Source organism: Sinohyriopsis cumingii, chromosome 4 (genome assembly GCF_028554795.1).
Source record: "Sinohyriopsis cumingii isolate HCF-2022 chromosome 4, ASM2855479v2, whole genome shotgun sequence".
In the NCBI taxonomy this organism is placed as follows: domain Eukaryota; kingdom Metazoa; phylum Mollusca; class Bivalvia; order Unionida; family Unionidae; genus Sinohyriopsis; species Sinohyriopsis cumingii.
The window spans coordinates 110,545,045-110,568,401 of NC_142964.1; the positions used below are offsets into that span (position 1 = coordinate 110,545,045).

General features: G+C 35.3%; 1 protein-coding gene across 1 annotated transcript in view; it reads right to left on the reverse strand.

Annotated features, from left to right (window-relative positions):
• The window catches only part of LOC149801875 (uncharacterized), a 75,638-nt gene extending 60,077 nt beyond the window's left edge, over positions 1–15,561 (reverse strand). Inside the window, exons 1-4 of the mRNA XM_089956262.1 lie at positions 15,202–15,561; positions 9,914–10,014; positions 8,464–8,495; positions 6,134–7,219 (exon numbers count right to left, since the gene is read on the reverse strand). Coding sequence (XP_089812388.1) covers positions 6,134–7,219; positions 8,464–8,495; positions 9,914–10,014; positions 15,202–15,270 — 1,288 coding nt within the window. The 5' untranslated portion in view covers positions 15,271–15,561. The remainder of the gene's footprint in view (positions 1–6,133; positions 7,220–8,463; positions 8,496–9,913; positions 10,015–15,201) is intronic.
• Between the last annotated feature and the right edge of the window lie 7,796 nt (positions 15,562–23,357).

A 23,357-nucleotide genomic window follows, 5' to 3' on the forward strand; every position in this document is an offset into this window, starting at 1 on the left:
TTTGCAACTACATGTTTAGGAATTTTTTTCAAAACTAACAATAAATATTTTGGACTATCAGATTTTAGTGAAGTTTTGAAACCAGGACAAATTAAACTGCTAATTCTATTTTTACCTGTTTGTAATTACAATGATGTAATCAAGGTACTCATTTCAATTACAAGGTATAGTTTCTAATGTGCTCATGTGAAGTCATATCGCTAAACACTGAGAAGATCACATAAACTTTATCATTTAATAACATACATTTTGACACTCAATTTCATTGTTGTTGATAAAACATGACCTCAGCTATTTGTTGATGATGAACTAAGCATTGAAGCTGATATATGAATGAACAAAATCCTTCTTTCCAACTGAACTGGCACACAGTCAAGAAAATTATGGCAACATGCGTTCCATGTTAATGCATCTATTTTTATAAATGATTTTTTTCTTAACATAGCCAATCACACGTTCTGGCTTCAGTACAACAAACTGACAAAAGGATTTCAAATTTATGATTTTAATATCTTTTCAATACTTGTAAAAACATCCTGCACAGGTTAGACAGCATTTGCTTTGTTGTTTTTATTTTGTCTTTTCACAAAAATGAGTAATGCAAGGAAATAACTATGACCTTAGAATGCTTCTCAAATACAACAATATACACTGTCCTATACCATTCTGACCTAAAGATTTTCATTTTAAAACAAAATCTTCTATTACCTTAATTTTGGGCTAAATCTTCTATTACTTTAATTTTGGTTGTTGTTGTGGGGTTTAATGCCATTTTTCAGCTCACGATAGGCTATATATGGCGGCCAGTATTAATGGTGGATGAAGAATTCAGGAAAACCCCAGAAAGAACCACCGACCCACGAGAAGCTACTGGCAAGGTTTCTCACATACCCACATTGGCTGAATCTGAGACTCAAACCGGCACTTTAATTTTGGGCTAAATCTTCTATTACTTTAATTTTAGGCTAAATCTTCTATTACTTTATTTTTGGGCAAAATCTTCTATTACTTTATTTTTGGGCAAAATCTTCTATTACTTTAATTTTGGGCTAAATCTTCTATTACTTTAATTTTGGGATAAATCTTCTATTACTTTAATTTTAGGCTAAATCTTCTATTACTTTATTTTTGGGCAAAATCTTCTATTACTTTATTTTTGGGCAAAATCTTCTATTACTTTAATTTTGGGATAAATCTTCTATTACTTTAATTTTGGGCTAAATCTTCTATTACTTTAATTTTGGGCTAAATCTTCTATTACTTTTATTTTGGGCTAAATCTTCTATTACTTTATTTTTAGGCTAAATCTTCTATTACTTTAATTTTAGGCTAAATCTTCTATTACTTTAATTTTAGGCTAAATCTTCTATTGCTTTAATTTTGGGCTAAATCTTCTATTACTTTAATTTTGGGCTAAATCTTCTATCACTTTATTTCTAGGCAAAAATCTTCTATCAATAATATTTCGACTCTGCTTTCTACTGATTGTGTATTTTCCTCAATTTAAGTGCCCAATGAATTCTAAAAATGGACAGTCCAGTGAAGTGGTACTTCCTAGATATAGTGATGACCACCCTTATTATCCACTGTTAGGTTAACTTACAGTTTCAAACTCATTTTATGATGAAAATAATGCAAGCACAGCAGGTAAAAATCTTCAAAAATATAATTAAAAAGTGCTTTTGTTCTTGAAACCCAAATTGTTGTTTACATATTACTGATTTAAGTTTTGAAACAAATTGGTATGTTTTTATCATCAAATGATACAGCTCCCACCCAAAAAAAAAATGTTTTCTTCTTCCTATTGCCCCAGTTTTAAAATTAGGATAGGAAGGTAGATGTTTTTTTTATTTTACATTACATGTATATATATTATAATGATTAACTGATTAGCATATATAATGTACTAAGCACCTCAAGTTCTTGTCTAAACTAGCTCATTTGAAGCACAAATAAATTTTTGGAATTTTCTTTCTTTTTTTAACCCTAGAGGTAAAAACAGTGCTAGTGTTGGAAACAAAAAACAGGGATGGTTGGCTGACCAGAAGCAAAAAATATTTTTTGTGTGCCAAGCTTGCAAAAATCAGGAAGTGATAACAAATGATAAATTGCAGGGCAAAGGTTGAATGGTTGGTAGCTAGGAAAACATATGCCTGTGAATGTGCAAAATTTTGTTTTGTCTGCACAATTGATATCAACACCTGCTAAGGATGCATACAACACAATTTGCCTGCCACCACCTGGCTGCAGGGGCCTAGAGTGGCTGAGTGGTCTAAAGTGCTCACCAATTATAGATCACTACCATTTCACCTCTGCCTGCATGGGAATCGAGTCTCAGGCTGACAGCCAATGCAGGTATCATGGAGTTCTGTATAACTTTTATTAAATACACATACTCTGGTTTAGTTTTATGTGTACAATGATACCCGAGGGTGATTTATGTATATTCTATAAAGATTTCAAAATAGTGAGTTTGGTTCATCTTATGCCATACATGTGAAGTGCTCTCGATGGTAAGAACCGAATACTTCCAGGCATCATCTGTGTATAAATACCTCACTGTAAGACAAAATTTTTACATTATGGAACATCTTGTCAGTGAGCAGTCTACTTTAAGGACTTGCACATCTTCAGCTGTAGAGGTACATGAGTTATTAATTTCTTGTATTTATAAGTTATAACTGTTGTGCTACCATGTTTATTTTTGTATATTTTCTCTGTAGCCTTGGCTTACATAGTATCATGCAAATATTTTCTATTCTTGTTTTGACTTAGCAAGAGATTTATATTAGCAATATATAAAGTTGCATTTTTAAGAAACATTTAGTATCGTAGGATTCTTGTCAGGCACGGTTAGGTTCACCTCTAAACTTGTGTATTGTTTTGTAATTATTGTGCCGATGATGTAATCTGCGTAGCTTACCATATATAACATCATTATGTTTTACTGCATACACATGTGTCATGCATAGTACACAGTCTTAGATGCATTTCCCCCTGACCAGTGTGATTGGAGTCGCAGCTGCAGAGCTGATCGGAGTCGTAGCTGTATAGCTGATTGAAGTGACCAGAGTTATCAGAGTTGTAAGAGTGATCGGAGTCGATGTGGTACCAGCTGCAGAGCTAACCAATGAAGCTGACCATAGCAGCTATGAAGCTGAACCATAGCAGCCACAGAGCTGAGTAAAAAGTGTTGCTGGTCAAGTAGCAGGTGATCGGGCATTGCTGACTGAGATTGGTGGGCGCTGATTGCTTGATTGACCAACCTGGAATATTGACTGCTTGATTGACCAGTGTGACTGGTAGCAAAGTGTGCTGGTGTTGGAGTGTGTAACTCCATACATGTCATCTTTTAGCCGTGGGCTAATCTTTGGGGTTTGTAATACCTAGTGTGTTTTTGGGACTGTAAAGATATTTTGTACATCTGTCCCTTTGTTTTCATCATTTTCACTATTTGAGTGAATACATTTTTACTGTTTGAGTAAAATACCACAGTTTTACTATTTGAGTAAAACACATCGTTCTTTCACTGTGAAATCACTGCGAATCATTCACCCCTTGTCCTTGTATTGTGAAAGGTCATTTATTTGTATTTTCATTATTTAGTTTGTGCGGATTATGTTAATTGGTCCAATATTTGGATATTATATGCATGTATTAATCATAATTCTTTCCTCATTCAAGTCATTTGTCATTAAACATTGTAATTGTATCACCATCAAAAATGTTCGGTTGTAAGTCCAAAATCCCACCCAGTTATCTTGTTACAGTGGGTACTTGAGAAAGCTTGCCAGTAGCTTCTTGTGGGTTGGTGGTTCTTTCCGAGTTTTTCTTGGGTTCTTCCTCCACCATTTATACTGGCCACCATATATAGCTTATCTTGTGTTGAAAAATGGCATTAAACCCTACAACAACAACCACCTGGCTGCATCAAGTAAAAATTCCAAATGCTAACTGTCACTCAGATTACATCTAAAAAATCACAGGGCAAATCTTTTTTCATTTTCCTAGTAGAAGAGGGCAGAGTCCCTACTTTACCTGGTAGCATGACTCCTTTAAAATGTTGTTGGAAAATGGTGAAATTTGAACTTGATCAAGTTCTGCTTAATGCACCTCATTACAAATCTGTTTTCAGTCTAGTTTTCAACCTGTCAAAAAGATTTCTGAGTGATACTATACTGAATTTTATTAAAATTTATTAGGTCTCTCAAAGGTTGTTTGGTGGAAATGAAATGAAATACAGGAATGGATATGTGTAAAGTCATATTAACAGGGTTTGATGTGACAGGACAGGATGGACAGACAAGGGTAACATCATATGGATGGGAGGGGCTGTAACATGACAATTCTTGGATATGAGTAACTTTATGTGAACAGGATGTTGTGTGTGTGTGTGTGTGTTTTGGATTTATAACATAGCTTTAACAATTTTTCAGTCATATCGCTATGATGTCTGCAGTGTGGCAGTTTCTAGTGATGTCTAGCACTGGGACAAATGTGTAGCATCATGTAGATATCATCCAGTGTCTCACCAACTGTACGCTTATGACATCCAAATATACAAATCTAGCCACCCAACTGAAGTTGATGCTATCATCCAAGGTGTAGAGAGGTGCATCTCTGATGTGAAATCATGGATGACATGAAACAAGCTGCAGATGAATGATGATAAAACTGAGGCCATTCAAAACACAAAGACTTTCTCATTCACATCCTTTTCCTCAAACAATAAATATCACCAACGCCAACATTAAATTCACACAATCAATACGAAACCTAGGTGTTCCTCTGGACAGTACTCTCACAATGCACCAACATGTCATGAACACATGCAAGGCTGCATATCTTGAGCTGAGACGCATCAGCTCCATTTGCAAATATCTTTCAGTTCAAGATGCCACTAAAACACTTGTGTGTTCATTAGTACTTTCAAGACTGGACTATTGTAACTCAATTCTGTCTGGTTCATCTCAATATCTACTCCAGAAACTTTAAAAAGTTCAAAACACAGCTGCTCACATCATACTTAGAGTACCACAATCAGAGCACGCCTGCCCGCTGCTCTGTACCATACACAGGCTATCCATTCAATCCAGAATCAAACACAAAATTTGTTCTCTGTGCTACGTTTCACTGACGGACTCTAGTCCAACATACCTATCTGACCTCACCCATGTGTACACACCAGCAAGATACTTATGCTCCTCTTCTGACAATCGTATACTCACTATTCCCACTATGAAAACAAAGTCATATGGACAGCGTTCTTTTGCATACCAGGGCCCAGCAACATGGAATGAATTGCTCACTGAACTTAGACGCAGTGATCCCATTCAAGAGAACTCTCAAAACTCACTTATTTTGACTGCACAAACAAACTTAAAGACCTAATAATGTTTCCTACCTTAAATATTGTTTTTTTATGTTTTCTAATTTCATGGTGTTTGTTTTTGTAATCATATCATTATATATGCTTTTTATCTTATAGGTGTTACCTAATGTTGTAAAGCGCTTAGAGCTTCTAAAGATTAGGTGCTATACAAAGTCCTCATTATTATTATTATTATTATTATTATTATGTCCCACCCAGTCACATTATCCTGACACCTGGCTGACCAGTCTTAACACTGACCTCTTAATGCTTAGTGCCTACCAAGGCAGCTGCAAGTAGCATTTTTTATAAGCCTTTGGTATGACTTTGCCTGGGTTAGAACCCGCAACCTCCTTCATTCGAGGTGGGGATGTGGTGTGGCATGACAGGATGGTCATACATGGGTAACACCATAAGGATGTCACTATGATGTGACATGACAGAATGGATAGACATGGGTATCACCACATGGATGGGACATGATGTGACATGATGGTCAGATATGGCATCGGCTTACAAAAAATGTACTGGAGCTCAGTGAACACAACAATTCTTATGTTTGTTAGTTCAGCTAATGTGCAAACCAACTTGAACCAGCCTGATCATGTAATTATTTACCTCAAATATGCAAGCACACACATGACATATTTAGTGGAATATGGTTAAGATTAAATTTTAAACATTTTTATGGAATTTTTTACTTAAACAAACTAGTTTCCAAACATGAACACTGACAACATTTTTATATCCAAAGGGATTTACCTATATTTTCTTTCATTGACTTTTTGTTCTTTGAAAAATTTATGTTATTCTGGTGCTCTGCAATATTGCCTCTGTACTGCTGTACTTGATTGTCTGACGAAGTCACATGACCTGATGCCCTTAGCTTGAGAACTGGTTGATTGATGTAACTATCAGTAGAGGTTGCATCCAGTTTCACTTTTGGCACCATATTTTTACTCCTCTGTGGTCTAGGATTCTTCCCACCAGAATCACTGATCTTATTGATTGAATTTTTTTGTGAATTGGCCATCATTAACATACGGTCACTATGTACACTAGTGTTTGATGCTGAATGAACATACCCAGATTCACTCTCTGTACAATCTCTTTGTCTTAGATCCTTACTTTGCATTGATCCAAGATGAAAGTCTGCACTATGGCAAATGCTAACAATGTCACCTTCCAGTTTTACAGCTCTGCTACCTTGTACGTAACTGTCTAATGAAGCATCAATAGTGGAGCTTTCTGCTGAAGACATATTTTTTTTTATTGCACGTTCTTCCATTTCTGGTTCTAATATGTTTGCCACATGGGTGTCTACAGATGTTTCCTTTGAATCTCTTAAACTTGAAGGATGTTCTTTAATGACATTATGTCCTGCAGTTTCTGGTCCGGGTGCCTCCAACGCACTTAATCCCGCTCCATTTGGTTTAACTACTGTCAGTTCAGATCCATCTCTTGACACAGATCTATCAAGGACTGGTCGTTCAGTTTCTTGTTGAGATAATACATTTGTTGAGGAAGTTGTGTGCCTATCTCGGTCTTCCATTCTAAAGGAACCATGTTTAGGAGTTACAGATGATATTTCCTGTTGAATGGAAGTTCTGCAAACAGCAACATCATCACTTTGCTGTTGAAATATCCCTATATCAGAAATTCCAGCAGCATTGATTTCAACATTCTTTCCTAGAGAAGGGGCAGTTGCTCCAGGACCTCCTGAAAATATCATCCCATAACAGTGATCACTCTTCTCCATCAAACTTTTTAAAGACTGTTGTAGTTCTTCCAGCTCCTTTTCTCTCCTCATATCATGAGATTCAATCAGCCTTATCCGGTTCTCAAGCTCTGTAAATAAGTCCAAGAATATGTATAAAACTCTAACAAACTTTTAAATGTCCCTTTATATTTAAACTAAATTGACATCACTGGTAGTGTATTTACTAACTTGTAAGTCAAGTCCAACCATAAACTTTACAGATCCAGACGTGCCATTCCATAATATGCCAGTAGATTATGGTCTATGCAGTTTCTTAGGAGTAACCAGTGGAATGAACAACATAGATCCTGATTAGCTGGCACATTATGCAATGACAGATCATGATGGCTGCAGCTGGACTCAACTTATAAGAGAGAATATATAGCACATTTCTGGTCTCTATCACAGACAATGAAAGTTACAATATCACACTATGTAATAAGTGTCAACAGACAGCTATAATCGCATTTACCTTCAAATTACAATTATTTGTGCATGTCTGCTTATACTTTCAGCATGCTTTATGAAGTCCAATTAAAATGTTCAGAAAACGTATTGCATTTATTTTTAGTACTTTAATACATGTATTTAGTATAATAAATTACTTGTCCCCAACCAGGGTCCTTGTACAGGATTTACTTCTAATATATTACAAAAAAATTAAATTTACCAGCTAAGAACAACTAAAATTATATGTATTGGGGTTTCATAATTTCATAAGCTAGCTTAACTGTACTAAAATTAAATTAAGAGAACTGCAAAATATAATTGAGGCAGAACTTTCATTACTCTTCAAATATAATGTAGCCCCCATATTTTTACTGCCATTTCATTACTGTAATTCACCATTGATAAGGCAGTGCTAAAGGTTAGTCCCATCTCTCATTTACGCAACATTTGGATAAATTTATATAAAAGAAGCATGGTTAATTGATAATTTCACCCCAAATGATTCTGCAAAATTACATGGCTGCATGCGCCAAGCCAAATTATTCAGCACATTTACATGGCTGCATTGACCAGAACAAACTGTTCACTCCAAAGTTTTGGGCAAATTTATTTGTCTGAATGACCACCCCAAACTATTCAGTAAATTTACAAGGCTGCTTGGACCACAACAAAGAATTCAGAAAATTTACTTGGCTGCATGGACCACACCCAAACTATTCAGTAAATTTACATGAGGCTGAGTCCCAGACAAAACTCTTCCTTCCAGGCAAACAGACTATAAAAAGTTGTGCATGCATTCCAGCTGGAGCAGCTTCTGAAATTATTAACTTGCTCTAGACCTAGTACATGTTCTGCAGAAGCACAAAGTATTAAATATGCTTACCAGCAATGGCATTTCCATGTCCCTCTTGAAACCTGCCATGAAAGAATTTATATTCAGCATTTAAGTTACAGCCCAATCAATCACAATTATTATATACTCAGTATCTATACACTTGTGCTCTAACAAGATATAAATAGAGGGACAACCCCTACTCTGGATGCCCTCTCCTGGGACTATGAGCTAGTGTCAACCTATTCCCTCCAAGTGCAGTTCTAAACACCCTCCTCTATGCCCCTCTTAGCTTGATTTCATTTGTCAATCACTTTGCTCCCATTTTATAATGCCTATTCTTTCTAACATTTTTCTGAAAGAATTTATCCCAAAAATATATGTTGAATAGTTTATTAATTGAAGCAAAAAGTAAATTTTAAGATTTAATTAATTAAAGCAAAAATTACATGTTTGACAGTTAATTAATTAAAGCAAAGAATAATTCTGTTGCACTTAAACTACTGTTACATTAACTCATTACAGGAATAGAGTCAAGTAATTGGAGTATTTATTTAACCTAGTCCCCCAGTAAATCTGGTACTCATATGTCTGTTTTACCAATAATTTAAAGATTTAGCACCCAGTACTGAAACAAGTTCGTGGAAAATATGAATACATTATGTCTTTGCCCCTCCCCCATTCTTATGAGGCCTCTTTAGCTAGTATGAACAAATGCTTGTTAATGTGGGGAAAAAAGATACATATGTATAAGGTTGAAGAAGCAGGAAATAACAGAATAACAAAGTATCAGATTTCTACTGAACAATTTGCAGGGTGGGTGGGTGTAAATTTTGGAAAACATCAATGTCAGGGACAGTGTGTGATTCAGGAAGGCTATGACAAATCTGGGTAACTGGGTCATATCCTAGGTCAGCATCAGGACATATCCTGGTAACCGGGTCATATCTTTCTAGGTCAGCAAAATGACACATCTGGGCAACTGGGTCATATGTAACACCGTTTCATTTCTATTTAGCTATGAAATGGTTTGTAGGGGAAGGAGGCTGTCCTTCATTTAGTAAGGCTTAGCCAATCATATTCTGTATGTAAGCAAAGTGAGTTTTGGTTTAAGATATACCAGATGGGAACTTAAGACAATACATAGAGATAATAGATACAAGATATGAGATAGGAACTTATTAGAAGAAAGAGATGAATGTAATATAGACGTAATAGTCTGGAGAGATAGATATTATTAATGCGGACATCAGTATCAGGAAACCATATAGCTAAACTGTAGTTTAGAACTTGGAGAGGTGGACAGAGCTAGAGTATGTGTATATTTAGTACTTTGCAAAAATGACTAAGCATTTTCAATATGATACAAATAAGCTCCCCTCACCCCGATGCCAGAAGAAGAGATGCAGAAAGGATCAGACAAATTCCACACCTGTGGTCTCATAAGCCTACCATCAAAGTACACTTTTACAGCAGTTTCATTTGGCATTAAACCATTTACCTCATTCTATGATCTTCTTCCTGTGTTAAATCATCCAGTCTTTTTAGTATTCTTCTGTTGGACTCTTGCAGTTCATTCAGACAAATGTGAAACTCAGAGAACTAGGTAAAGAAAAGAAGACATTAATCTTATTGTCTTTCATTCTTTTTCTTACATTTTAGCTTAGAAACATACACAGTGGTTATGGGAGTACTTTCATTGCTTACATTTTAGCTTAGAAACGTACACAGTGGTTATGGGAGTACTTTTATGCTTACATTTTAGCTTAGAAACGTACACAATGGTTATGGGAGTACTTTCATCGCTTACATTTTAGCTTAGAAACATACATAGTGGTTATGGGAGTACTTTCATTGCTTACATTTTAGCTTAGAAATGTACACAGTGGTTATGGGAGTACTTTCATTGCTTACATTTTAGCTTAGAAACGTGCACAGTGGTTATGGGAGTACTTTCATTGCTTACATTTTAGCTTAGAAACGTACACAGTGGTTATGGGAGTATTTTCATCGCTCACATTTTAGCTTAGAAATGTGCACAGTGGTTATGGGAGTACTTTTATTGCTTACATTTTAGCTTAGAAACGTGCACAGTGGTTATGGGAGTACTTTCATTGCTTACATTTTAGCTTAGAAACGTACACAGTGGTTATGGGAGTACTTTCATTGCTTACATTTTAGCTTAGAAATGTACACAGTGGTTATGGGAGTACTTTCATTGCTTACATTTTAGCTTAGAAACCTACACAGTGGTTATGGGAGTACTTTCATTGCTTACATTTTAGCTTAGAAACCTACACAGTGGTTATGGGAGTACTTTCATTACTTACATTTTAGCTTAGAAATGTACACAGTGGTTATGGGAGTACTTTCATTGCTTACATTTTACAAGTCTTGAAAACATGAAAACAGGTATAAGACTTTATTCATCCTACTACAAATATCTGCGGATGTTTTATCATAACTATGTACAGTAGAATCTCAGTCATCCAAAGTCTGTAGGACCAGAAGAAAACTTCAGATAACCGAAAGTAATGAAGATGCAAGTGTACATCAAGCTGAATGCGTTTCTTTTCCTACTAAATTCTATTTATTTTAGCTCTTCTCAGTTAATTTATAAAAATGTTGACTTTAACATATCTCAGAAGGTGAATCCCATACTTTATTTACATGTAAATTCCACAGAAATATAATAAACAAAGTACCATTTCTGTTATTCTTGTATTCGTGCTTTTCAGACCTCATTCTACTTCAAGGATGGTGTTGTATTTGGTTTTCTATAAAATTTGGCTCTCTCTTCCACTTTGTACCTCTTCCAGTTTCCACAATATGGTGATTTAGACAAAATGCAGTAAGCAAAGTGACTTCCTACAGATGTTTTGAAAAATACATGTGTAACTTTCAAAGGATTTATAAGATTTTCTGACTTTCTTTTATCAAACATACTTTAAATAAAATTACTGCTTTTAGCTAAATCAATAACTGAGTAATAGAAGGCAAGTCAATTATTGAATTAGCGATAAACAAAAAATAAATATAACCTGCTTTTTGATTAATCAGCACTCACAGTTTGGATTGACAGGTGTCATGATTAAAAAAATCAACATGCCGCTCATAACAGTTTTCACATTATGGATGATGTGTCACAGTTTCAATAGTATTAGAGATATTTGGACAGCTAAATTACTTTGATTAAGGGTGAGTACTCAAATAATCAATGTTCAGCCTGGACTGGACAAATAGTTCAGATATTACCAGGTATCTGGATAACAGAAGTTTGAATACTGGTAAATGAGAGTCTAATATATATATATATATATATATATATATATATATATATATATATATATATATATATATATATATATATATATATATATATATATATGTGATGTATGAAACAGTATTAAGAAATTTTCATTCCACTTCCTATACAATGTAATAATAAAAAAGAGAAATAAGTGTGAACCAAAAGAGATTAAGAACCAGAAGTATTATAAGAGTATAAGAAAAAAAATATAAATCTTATTAAACTAGTCTAAGATATGTACAAAACTATAACCAAGCAATAATTCAAAAGATGATAGGTCCTAAAATACAACCAAGAGATAATTCAAGATAGAAGATGCATCAACTGATTTTCATAAACATATCTAAACCATTTCGATGAATAAACAGAAATTATACCTGTGATATACTACTATTTTAATAAATGTGTACTAATCAGTTTCAAAACATTCAAGTTTATTGTTTCTTTTGGCTAATTCCGTCTCACAAATGTTGTATCATTTTAAGAAGTTTTTAAAGAAAGGTAGAGATGGAGGTTTTCTTTCATGGTGCATATTATATATGTAAAATTAATTACATTGTCTGCTTCTAACAATTAGATACAGTTATTCTTGTAAGTGCAAAGGAATGCAGGAAATTAGTGTTAATTTCATCCACTGGCTTTAATCATTCCAAAACTGTTTCACAGTTGCATAGTCCCAAAAAAGCTGAATTAATGTTTCTGGTGAATCCTTACAAAAAACATTTATTGTTATTTCCTACTGAAGCTATTCAAATTGTTTCTAGAGAACTGTTTCTTACACTCACAATTCTATTAAGTAATTTATGATGAAACCACATTAGATTGGAATCTTTTGTAATTTTGTATGTTATGGTAAAATGTTAAGTGTTCAGTAGATCCAGTTCCATTTTCCATTTAGTTCATGTTTTAGATTCTAATATTTCTGTCTTTCACCAAGATACTATATATATTTCTGCAACCTTTCTTGTTTTAAGGAGCTTTTTTTTTTACAATCGTAGGTTTTTCAAAAATTTCTGGTTGGGATTCAATACATAATCTATTCATATATGATTTCATGGAGTTAAGGGCTCCAGTGCATGTTGTAAAAAGTTAGTCCCTACTTTATATATTTTATTTACTTTTTGCCATGAAAGAAATTGTGGTATAAACCTTTTAGTGTATAACATTGTTAAAGAAATAAAAATATCCTTCCAAAATACATTATCAACATCTTCTATGTTCCTTTCCATATAACTGATACCAATTTGTTAAATTCCTTGAAAAAATTAAAACTGTAAAACATTAGTTTACTCCATTTTGTAAGCATTATTCTGACCCAGGATATTTTGAGAGAGTATGACATTTTTTAGTCAGTCATTGCAAGTCCCCCATCATCATAACTTGTATTTATTACTTTCTTTTTAGCATGTCAGCTGACCCTTTCCACAAGTGCTTCTTCATTAAACTATTTAATTGTTTAATGAACCATTCTGAACGATTTGGTAAATGTATTAATATGTGATATAATTTTTATAAAGCAATGATTTTATCCCAATAATTTTCCCATGACAGTCTTGTGGATAGGACTAACCTGATTGTCGCTATGGGATTCCATTTAGCACTTTTTGGTGTTTCTAATCAAAAGTGAGTTTCTTTAGCAACACGGTCTCCATATTTGCTTGGGCCAGTCTGTTTTCATGTAATAGATGTGGTGTTCTTCACAATCTTTAAAAATCTCAATAATTCCATAAATTTCGGATTTATGTCTCTTCAAACAAGTGTATAAAAGAGTTCCTCAAATTAATTTTGTCAAGTTTTTTCAAATATTAAAACCAGACCTTGCAACTGTTGGACGGAGATGAAACATGCTTTGTTTGTTTGTTGTTTTTTTTCCTTCAAATGAAACAGACTATTTTAGAAAGCAGAAATGTACAGCAAGCAGTCTGTTTGCTTGTTTACAGCGGGAGCTTCCGTTCACGTTGAAATGCCAATAATTCAAGTGTTAGGGACCCCTTGGCGACATTCAGTTTAGAAATTACAAATAAATTAAGTAAATGACTAAGTTTTGTGCATTTTTTTAATCTCCTTGATCTCTTCATTTGTAAAAAGGGGTGGGGGTACAAAACAAGTCCACAGGAATACATTGATGAATTAACCACGGCATCTGACTCAAACGAGTAACCAAGCTATGTCCCAAGATGAAGAGATGCATTCTTCAAAAAGGCTCTAAAGCAATGAACATATAATAACAACCAACTATACTATAAACATTCACCTAATTAGGGTGTTTTCCATCATGTCCGCATGATGGAAAATTTCAATCCCTCTAGGTAGCAACATGATACTGTCAGACAGATAAACCATACATGTTACAAAATCAAAGGATGTTTTCCATCACGTCCACGTGATGGAAGATTTCAGTCCGTTTCTCTATACTAAGGTCAACCACATATCGTAACAACCAAACCTACAACCAATTAAGAACTAAGCCCTAACAAAAATACACAAAGTGCTAAGGCACAACACAAACACTAAATAAACACTTGTAATAATAACTCCTTATTATGGATACTCGCAAACAACAAGATCTTGGCATCAAGACACCAACACTCTAACAAACAAAATATCTACAACCACAATAATTTGAAAAAACTACCATGTGCTAAGGCACAATCCAATAAAACCAAAACATTTGGATGCTCTCCACCTGATCTATAAAGATGGAGATCTCCAATACCATGATTGTGAATACAGTATGTGCTATGGCACAGTCAATTTAAAACTTAAAAAAAAAATAGGATGTTTTCCATCATGTCCGTGTGATGGATGATTTCAATCCCTTTTCCACAACACGAGTATCCATAGCCCACTCCCATATGCTAAGGCATATAATATCTACAGACACACAACACACATGCATATACAAAACAAACATATAGACACTTTATTATTTTAATGAAGGGATTCTTTTGATAAAGATAAATAAGGACTAAAACTATACAAATTTGACCTAAAAGGCTGTCCAAACATAAACATATACAACAACAACAAAAGCACCAAATATATACACACATGGACATATGACTCTGGCAAAGTCACTAAATACAACAACAAACTACTTGGGAAAGGGAAGGAAATTATTCCATAGCCGTACCTAGCTCATAGAGTAATAGTACAACCCTAAATCTAAGCTACTATGACGGAAATCTGGCCCAATGTAAGCATTGACATAGGGAAGATAGTACATCAGGTAGCTATATGGGATAAGAAAACTGAATAACTTGATAGATAAAAAATAAAGCAACCCTGCAAAATTTTTACCACATTATTGTTTTTATACAATAATACTTACACACAAACGGGATGACAGTGGAAACCCACACCAAAAAAAAAAACACTTTTTGAAAAACAGGGTGTCACTTCTAAGTTCTAACCAGCTATATATGCTAGGATGGAGCTAAGAGGTGCCAACAAAGCGAATACATTTGTTACAAAAGTACCTTTTTAAGTATCTCCTCGTCATTGTCTAAGACGGTACTGGAAGTCTCTTTGCCTCTATTGCTTGCCATTAGTTACTTTCTTCAAGATAAAAGATCTAAGAACTTTCATTCAACGGCGATATTCTTAGTAACATGAATGCACTACCTCTGAATGCACTGTTTTACCGACATTTATTTATATCCAACGCTTACTTTTTTGCTACCAACTTTTCGTAATGAAATATATACATCTTTGTTCTTCAATCCTTATACTGCCATAATAAATAATTCTAAACATATAAGTGATAATCCCTTCCGAATTACATCTGAAAAATATATCACGAATCAAAGACATGCACACTTTTGCAAAACGAAAGTAAATTGGGTTATTTGGTAGTTTTTGTTGGGTCAGACAAATCCGGTGTAGTGTTAAATTTTGACCCTCGTTGAATTCTGACCCGCCGGATCATTTTTCAACGACCGTGATCAAAATTTCACGTTAAAAACTGACCCATTTTTTTAATGTCCTGTTAAATAACGACCCGTTCAGGTGAAATTATGACCTTAGGGTAAAATGTTCTGTTATCAAAACTCAACTTTGATTTTTGAATCACTTCTAAAATGAAATCAACTTATCATTCCTAGAGCTGTGTGTCTTTCTTAATTATTTTTTTCTTTCTTTTAAGGAAACAATTGCGTGAAATAGAATGATGTTGTTAATCTGTCACTATCGTAATTCTCTCCGTTATACATGTTTTTTAAAATGTCCCAAAATGCGGAACATTTTCAAAATAGCTGAACTTTGCTTTGGACAAATTGGACAAACTGATAAATGAATGACTATGTTTCACTTCGGTAAAGTCGCAAGGTTCAACAGGGCAGGTAAACAACTGAACAGTATATTAGCGATGATCAGGAGCGTAGGTGCCTACACAGAATTTTGACGATTTTCTTTTTCAGTGGTTTAAGTTTCACTCACGAAACCGATATGAAATCTATATACAATACCATACATACGGAAAAGAGGATTCACTGGAAGAAAAAACACAAACAAGATAGTAGCAAACTCGATTTTATTGAGTCTGTTCATGAGAATTTGATGCATTCTTTTTATTTGTACATTATTAAAACAGTACCAAGGTTCAGAAAGTCTCAACAAGATGTATGAAATGCTATCTCAGAGCCTCCAGATTGTAACATTGTTGTCCCGTGCCCACACACCCCCCACTCCTCTAGCCGTTCGAGGCTTCGCCGTTCAACATGCCTAATCATCAATCATATACTAGCTACGTCCCTGAGGATAATTCTACTGTCGATTTAAAGATGCATACTTATTAACGACTTTGTCTATTTGTTAATGTAGGTAAATCGGGTAAAATTAGGATTTTAATATATATATATATATATATATATATATATATATATATATATATATATATATATATATATATATATATATATATATATATATATATATGTGTGTTTAGAATGTGTCTAAGCGTTCGAATCCCAGCACTCTTTTATTAATTTATTTCAAATCGAATTTTGAAGTATTGATATGCAATTTGTTCTAACGTTTTCTAGTTTTTAATGTATTTTAGAAATTATCTTTGGGAAATGCATATTATTTTATTTTCATAAACATTCTGCATTTTAAATTACAAAATAATATTCAAGCTATACGACAAAAAAGGCGTGGCGATGTAACTCTTGTTAAACCTAATATGCCGTGTATGTTTCTGAAGTGACCTCGCCTTCGCTTGCGGTTTATATATACGTGCATTTAAGAAATTTTGATACGATCTTAAAATTGCACACTGGTACTCTTAAATCGATAATGCTAACTCTTTTGTCATGATATTACATCAAATAAAAATCTCAGATATGCATCGGCATGTATTATGTATTATACAGTTATCTTTTAAAATCATATCGATTGGGAATCGGACCAATGACCCCATCTTGATAGATGAGATTTTAAAAAGCTTACAATGGCATGCATTTTAATGCGAATCATTTCAACTGTTATCAGTATACATGGGTATAACTTATATCCCTATAAATACACCAATGTTTATAACGGTTATCATTTAACTATCGGCGGACAATACAGAGAAGCAGAGATCAATTGGCAATGTTTACGTTTAGACCAAACGTAAACAATATAGATATTGAAATTTTAAAAATACATTTCTTAATTTTATTACAAGAAAAACGTAAAACCCGCGGCCGTAAAATATCGCTAATTTAGCACGATTTAAATGTATTAATAGATTTACAAAAATGGCTTCCTTCACTTGGAATTAAATTATATTGTGCTTGGGTAGCGAACATGCCATTAATCTTTTAAATTCTGACATATACAATTGGATAGTTGAGAGCAATCAAGTTTCCAAAAAGCAAGCAAAATCTCTTTAGTTTTTGCTACATTTAAACTAGTATTATGTGTTATTTGTTCAAAATCCCTCAAAATGTAAGGGTGATATGGAGCGGAAACCAAATATATAGTCTATTGGACCTTTGATCACAAAATATCACATTTAGCATGAACCGACAAGACTGGAATCGGCTCTCTGATCATAATCTCAATATTGTGCAAATTTCAACATCCCTCGAGACGTAAGGAATATATGGACCGGTCATGAACTATATTCAATTTAGCATCAAAATATTATATTCACCTTCAGCCTACGTGGCTGAAACTTGTGCTCTGCAAATTGTCTCGGTATGATGAACATTTTAAACCAAAAACACTACGTCTCCCCATTCTTTGGGGGAGATATAATTTGACAAAAATATTATAAATGCTTGAATACAGCTATAGAAACGTCATCTTTTTTCCTCATGTTAAGAAATATTGCTTTAAAACACCGAGTACGCTAGTTAGTTGGACTGGGTGACAGATGAAAAAAAAAATAACATAGGAAGCAGGTAAACAAAAAATAACAAATAAACAATTTGAATTGGCATTCTTTTATCATGTTCGATAAAGGCATCATTTACAGAGAACACCATAGTAGTATTAAAACTGGCAGACAAGTTGGAATCTGAAAACTAAGAAATAAACTGTAAATAATTCAATTCAAAAGCAACCGTTTTGAACTAATCGACCTAAATGAACGTTTTGTTCGAAATTTAAATGATAACTTCAACTGTAATATTTCTTCAATAAACAGTATTATTGTCACTACAAAGAGCAATGCAATGGACTGTACAGTTGCAAATTGCTCAGGATTTATAAATGTGATTCTGTATGTAAAAAAAAAATTTATTGGTTCACTTCTGACAAAACTTCAGCATTTGGTGTCCTGAGTTTCACATCTGTTGAAAAGCTGACAATCAAAACAGTAAGTCAAGAAAGTTCTCATGGTCACATAGCAGATTAAAAACGTTAGGGTCAAATTCCTTCACGGCATCTTCGGTGCCTGGAATTTTGTAGTGCGCATCCTTATAAGTAGTGAATAGGGACACCCTAGCGACAATGGGACTTAGCATTAAAAACACCCCTGGGACTGTCTAGCGACAATGGAAAATTAACATTAACCACCCTGGGACTGTCTAGCGACTATGTAAATTTAACATGGACGAAAAATCGTGGGACTGTCTAGCGACAAGGGAAATTAACATGGGAAATAGAGTTTGGGACTGTTGAGCGACAAGGGGAAATGAACATGGGAATAAATCGTGGGACTGTTGAGCGACAATGGGAAATTAACATGGGATTTTTTTTTAAAGAAAAATATAAAAATAAAAAAAGGGTAGGCAATGGAAAGTCAATCTCTTTTCGAGACCTATGAGTGGCCCTGAAAAGGGCCTTTGGGTTTCTTCTGCTTCTAATTTCTTCTATTTCTCCACCAACTTCTTATTTTCTGTCCTACACTCTCTCTCTTCTTTTCTTTCTTTTCTTCCTTTTTTTCTCTTCTTTCTTCTTCTCCTCCTCTTCTTTCTTCCTCTTCTCATTTTCTTCTTCTTTTTCAATTTTTTCATTCCATGCTCTTATCCTTATCCTTTCCTCTTCATCCTCCTTCTCCTCCTTTATTTCTTTCATCACAGCACTTATCATTTCCTTTACATTTCTTAAGTTGTTAATCTCCATCTTCACTCGATGGGGGCTATAAGAATAGTGATCCTCGTTTAACCTCACTAACATTTGCTCCATCATACCCAAATTGTCCAGGACGTCTTGCAATGTTTTCATTTTATCAAGCTGGTTCGAAGCCATCTTCTTTTTTATTCTTTGTAGAATGGTTTGAACTACGAATACTGTGGATCCTTATAGTGAAAGCGCTGACGTGATGGAAAACATCCACCTTAAAACTTAAAATTGATATTACCTAGATCATAACCGAACAACGCACGGACGTGAAGGAAAACATCCCCTACTTTTCTCATTTCATATGATCTACTATCCATATACGTGAAGCAGCAATAAACTAACCAAAATCTACCATTCACACAAACCAAGCATCAAAATCAAATCCTATTCAAACCCCGAATCTACTATCCACACACGCAAAGCATTAAAATGAAACCCTAATCTACTATTCACACTAACCTATGCTAGCCCTTATTAACACACAATCATATACATTAACTTATACACTCACACTATGAAAAAGAGTCAGTGTTTATATTCACACTACTCTACATACACACATTGGTAAATCGATTGTTATTTCTTTTCTAGAGTATTGGGTAGCCCTGAAAAGGGCTGTTTGTTTTTGAACTCCAGTGAAACCTGGTTAATGATAGCACCTTCCAGGCCTGGCACCACACACACATCTTCTTCCCCAGTCTCCTTTAACTTTTTTTCTTGAAAGCGCAGAGGGAGGATCATTGGCTTCAGCACCCCAATCCTCTGTCTCTGGTATCTTGTAAGCCATCCTCTCTCCTATTTTCTTTTCCTCCTCTTCCCTCTGTCTTCTCTCCTCCTCTTCCTTCTTTATTCTCTCCTCTTCTACTATGGCCTTTGCGGCCAGTTCATTTAACAGGCGCCTGACATATTCCAGATGTATCTGGAGTTCAAGAAGTTTGCTTATTCTGGTATTCATTGTCTTGTTAACGAATGAACAGGGTAGCTAGACTGCCCAGCGAGTTTCAATTTATACTGAAAGCGAGGACGTGATGGAAAACATCCCCTAAACAAAATTGATCTTACCTAGATCATGACCAAACAACGCGCGGACCTAAAAGAAACACTCACTCACTTTTTTATACTGCCCATTACTAATTTAAAAATTTTCATTAATCACTTCAATATACTATCCACAAACGCAAATCAATCAAACCCCGAATCTACTCTCCCCACACGTCAAACAGCAAAAAAAAACATGATCTTAATCTACTATCCACACAAACGTACGTGAGCACTTACAAACACACAATCATATACACAAACACATACACTCACACTATAAAAAAGAGTTGGTGTTTATATTCACACTACTCTACCTACACACATTGGCAAATCGATTGTTATTTCTTTTCTAGAGTATTGGGTAGCCCTGAAAAGGGCTGTTTTTTTGTTTGCTATGGCAATCTTTTAGTTTCTAAGAATGCGACGTCCTCTGAGGATAGACTTTCTGACGATAGGTCTGCTTCTTCGGAAAGAGAAGAAGAACTCTTTGGTGTTGATACGACAATCGACAAAGCCTCTGTCAGGTTCAGGTTGCTGCTGCTGCTGCTGCTGCTGTTGTTGTTGTTGCTGTTGCTGCTGTCTCTGAAGTCTGTACTTCTCTGTCCATTCTTCTTTCTCCCTGTTCACTTCTTCTCTGAAGAGCTCTTCTATCAGGTCTTCAGTGACTTTTAACATTCTCACATTCTCTATCTCTTCTGGTTTCGGTATCAGACTGTGTCTGACCCTATGCAAATTCACGTAGGCTTCGTTTAGCTTAGCTAGTTTGGAGCACATCTTCGTAGGAGGATGAGTCGATAATGGATGGTTAGACTGGAAACTACCCCGGTTTTTAAAATCAAAGCGCGGACGTGAAGGAAAACATCCCTCTACGGTTTTCGAGCCGCAACGTTCAATGAGTGTCATGAGAGGGATAGTAAGAAGTCAAAGAGCATGAATCAACATTCTTATAGCCAAACAAAAGACAAAGGCATTTTTTTTTCAAAACACAACATTTTTTATTCAAAATCACTTAACACTAACAAACAACTCTAACATTTTTAACAATAATCCAACAATATAACATCAAACATTTTTTTCAATTTACACATTATTTTGGACAGGGTTGGCAACGTTGTGAATGAAATTGTGATTTCCATTGTTGGAAGTCATTAGGCCATTGATGGACACTACGTTTCCTAGCTTGAGACAAAAGATAAGCATAATGGTCACAAAACCATCGATCTACTTTCACATCCTTTCTAGAATAAGAACGAGGATCAAAATGAGTCACTAAATGTTCTAAGGAATAGCCCAGGCTGCGATGATGCAGAAAATACACGCAGTACTGTCCGCACACCAAGGAATCTGTGCGTTGTAATTTCACATTACTGAATCGGGTGGTCTGAGCATTTCTTCTCATAAAGTCAATGATATCGTCTTCCAAAGGGGGCAATCCGTACGAATCTAAATATTCCACACATCCTTCTTGAGGTAAGTAGACGGCTACCCAGTGGGTTCCTGGGAGATGACTGTCGTCCGTGTTGATCACACAAGCTAGATGGTCTTGAGGTTTGCGATGAGGGAGTTCATCTTTAGGACAGACAACAGGATTCCAAGAAGCCGTATACGAACTGTGGTTCAAAAGGTAATAAAGTTCCCAGGTATCCATGTTTTTTTTTCTTCTTCTTCACAGGTAATAATAAGTCATCAATTCGATCCTGACTTTTTGCTTGAAAATGTCTGACAAATAACCGTTTCTTCGTTTCGTCTCCTCACACTGATTCAGGAGAGCTTCGATACGATGGATCTCTTGAGTGGTTAATGGTGGACAAGAATGTTCACGCAAGTCTTTATACCACTGATGCAACACGACTTCGTCCGAGATGAGACTCCAAGCTTCGTCCAGATACTCGTCCAATTTTTCTTCTTGACTCAAGATCATTTTTTCGACCAAGTGTTTGGCAAAACAGGAGACTAAATGGGCTTCTTGTTCTGGCCATCTTGACTTCATCATGACAACTTCTTCGTCTTTGTCTTGGGATTCTTCTTCTTCCACGATTTCCTTACATTCCATCTCCAAAGTTTCTCCACTTTGTAAAGAGGGATAACAGTCTTCCATGGCTTCTAATAATCTAGAATGACTTCTCTCAAACTGTTGATTACTATCGTATTATCGAATTCTGCATACAGGATGACGTTCAATGTTACATCAGGGTCTCGTTTTGCAAACTGAATTTCCACACGAATCTGGCCGGATTTTATAGGGTGGAAATGTCCCTCGTCGCTGCCTTGGTCTGGAGTGAAATCAAAAGCCCACAAAGCATAGCCTCCTGCATAATCGTCGTACGTAATCCCGTGACTGGTGTTGGTTCCTAACTGTCCGGTAGCTTCGTACAGGGACAAGTACGATCTCAAGTAATTCTTCTTGTCAAAGTCGGGTTCGAAAGGTCGGGTACACAAGGTCTTGCCATCGCGACTGACTTCGATCTTGGACACGTTGAATTGTCGAAAGTAGAAAAGATTTTTAGCGATAGCTCCGTTGAAGGCTTCATTCTCGACCATACCAACGATTAAACGTTTGGGTAGCTGTCCTTGGAACAGATGATCTTCGATCATGGATCGTTGCCCCTTGGGAATAGTGAAAGTTTTCACTTCCACGCGTCGGATCGGATACTTGGCGGTCGTTCTGCTCAACGTCTGACTGGTGTCGTTTCCCACTTTAGGTAACACTTCCACACGGCGTACGTAGAGTCTGGCTTCTTGGATTTTGGCTTTGTAATTATCGTCACTATCAGCTATTAAATGGAAAGCGGTACTGCTACTATTCAGTCTCAGGCGAACATCCACTCCGTTCAGCAAATACTTTTCTTGCAACCACATGTCCAAATGCAAACGATCCATCAGTTCTAAACTCTGTCCGTCTTTGATTTTGTCTCTTCGTTCTAGAAATCCACCATTTTTTGGTTTAGTTTTATCCTTTGTATCAGTTTCGAATGTTTCAAATTCGCCCGCATTGTCAGCTTCCCATACCACACAGGCATTGAGATGAGTGTTTTTGGCG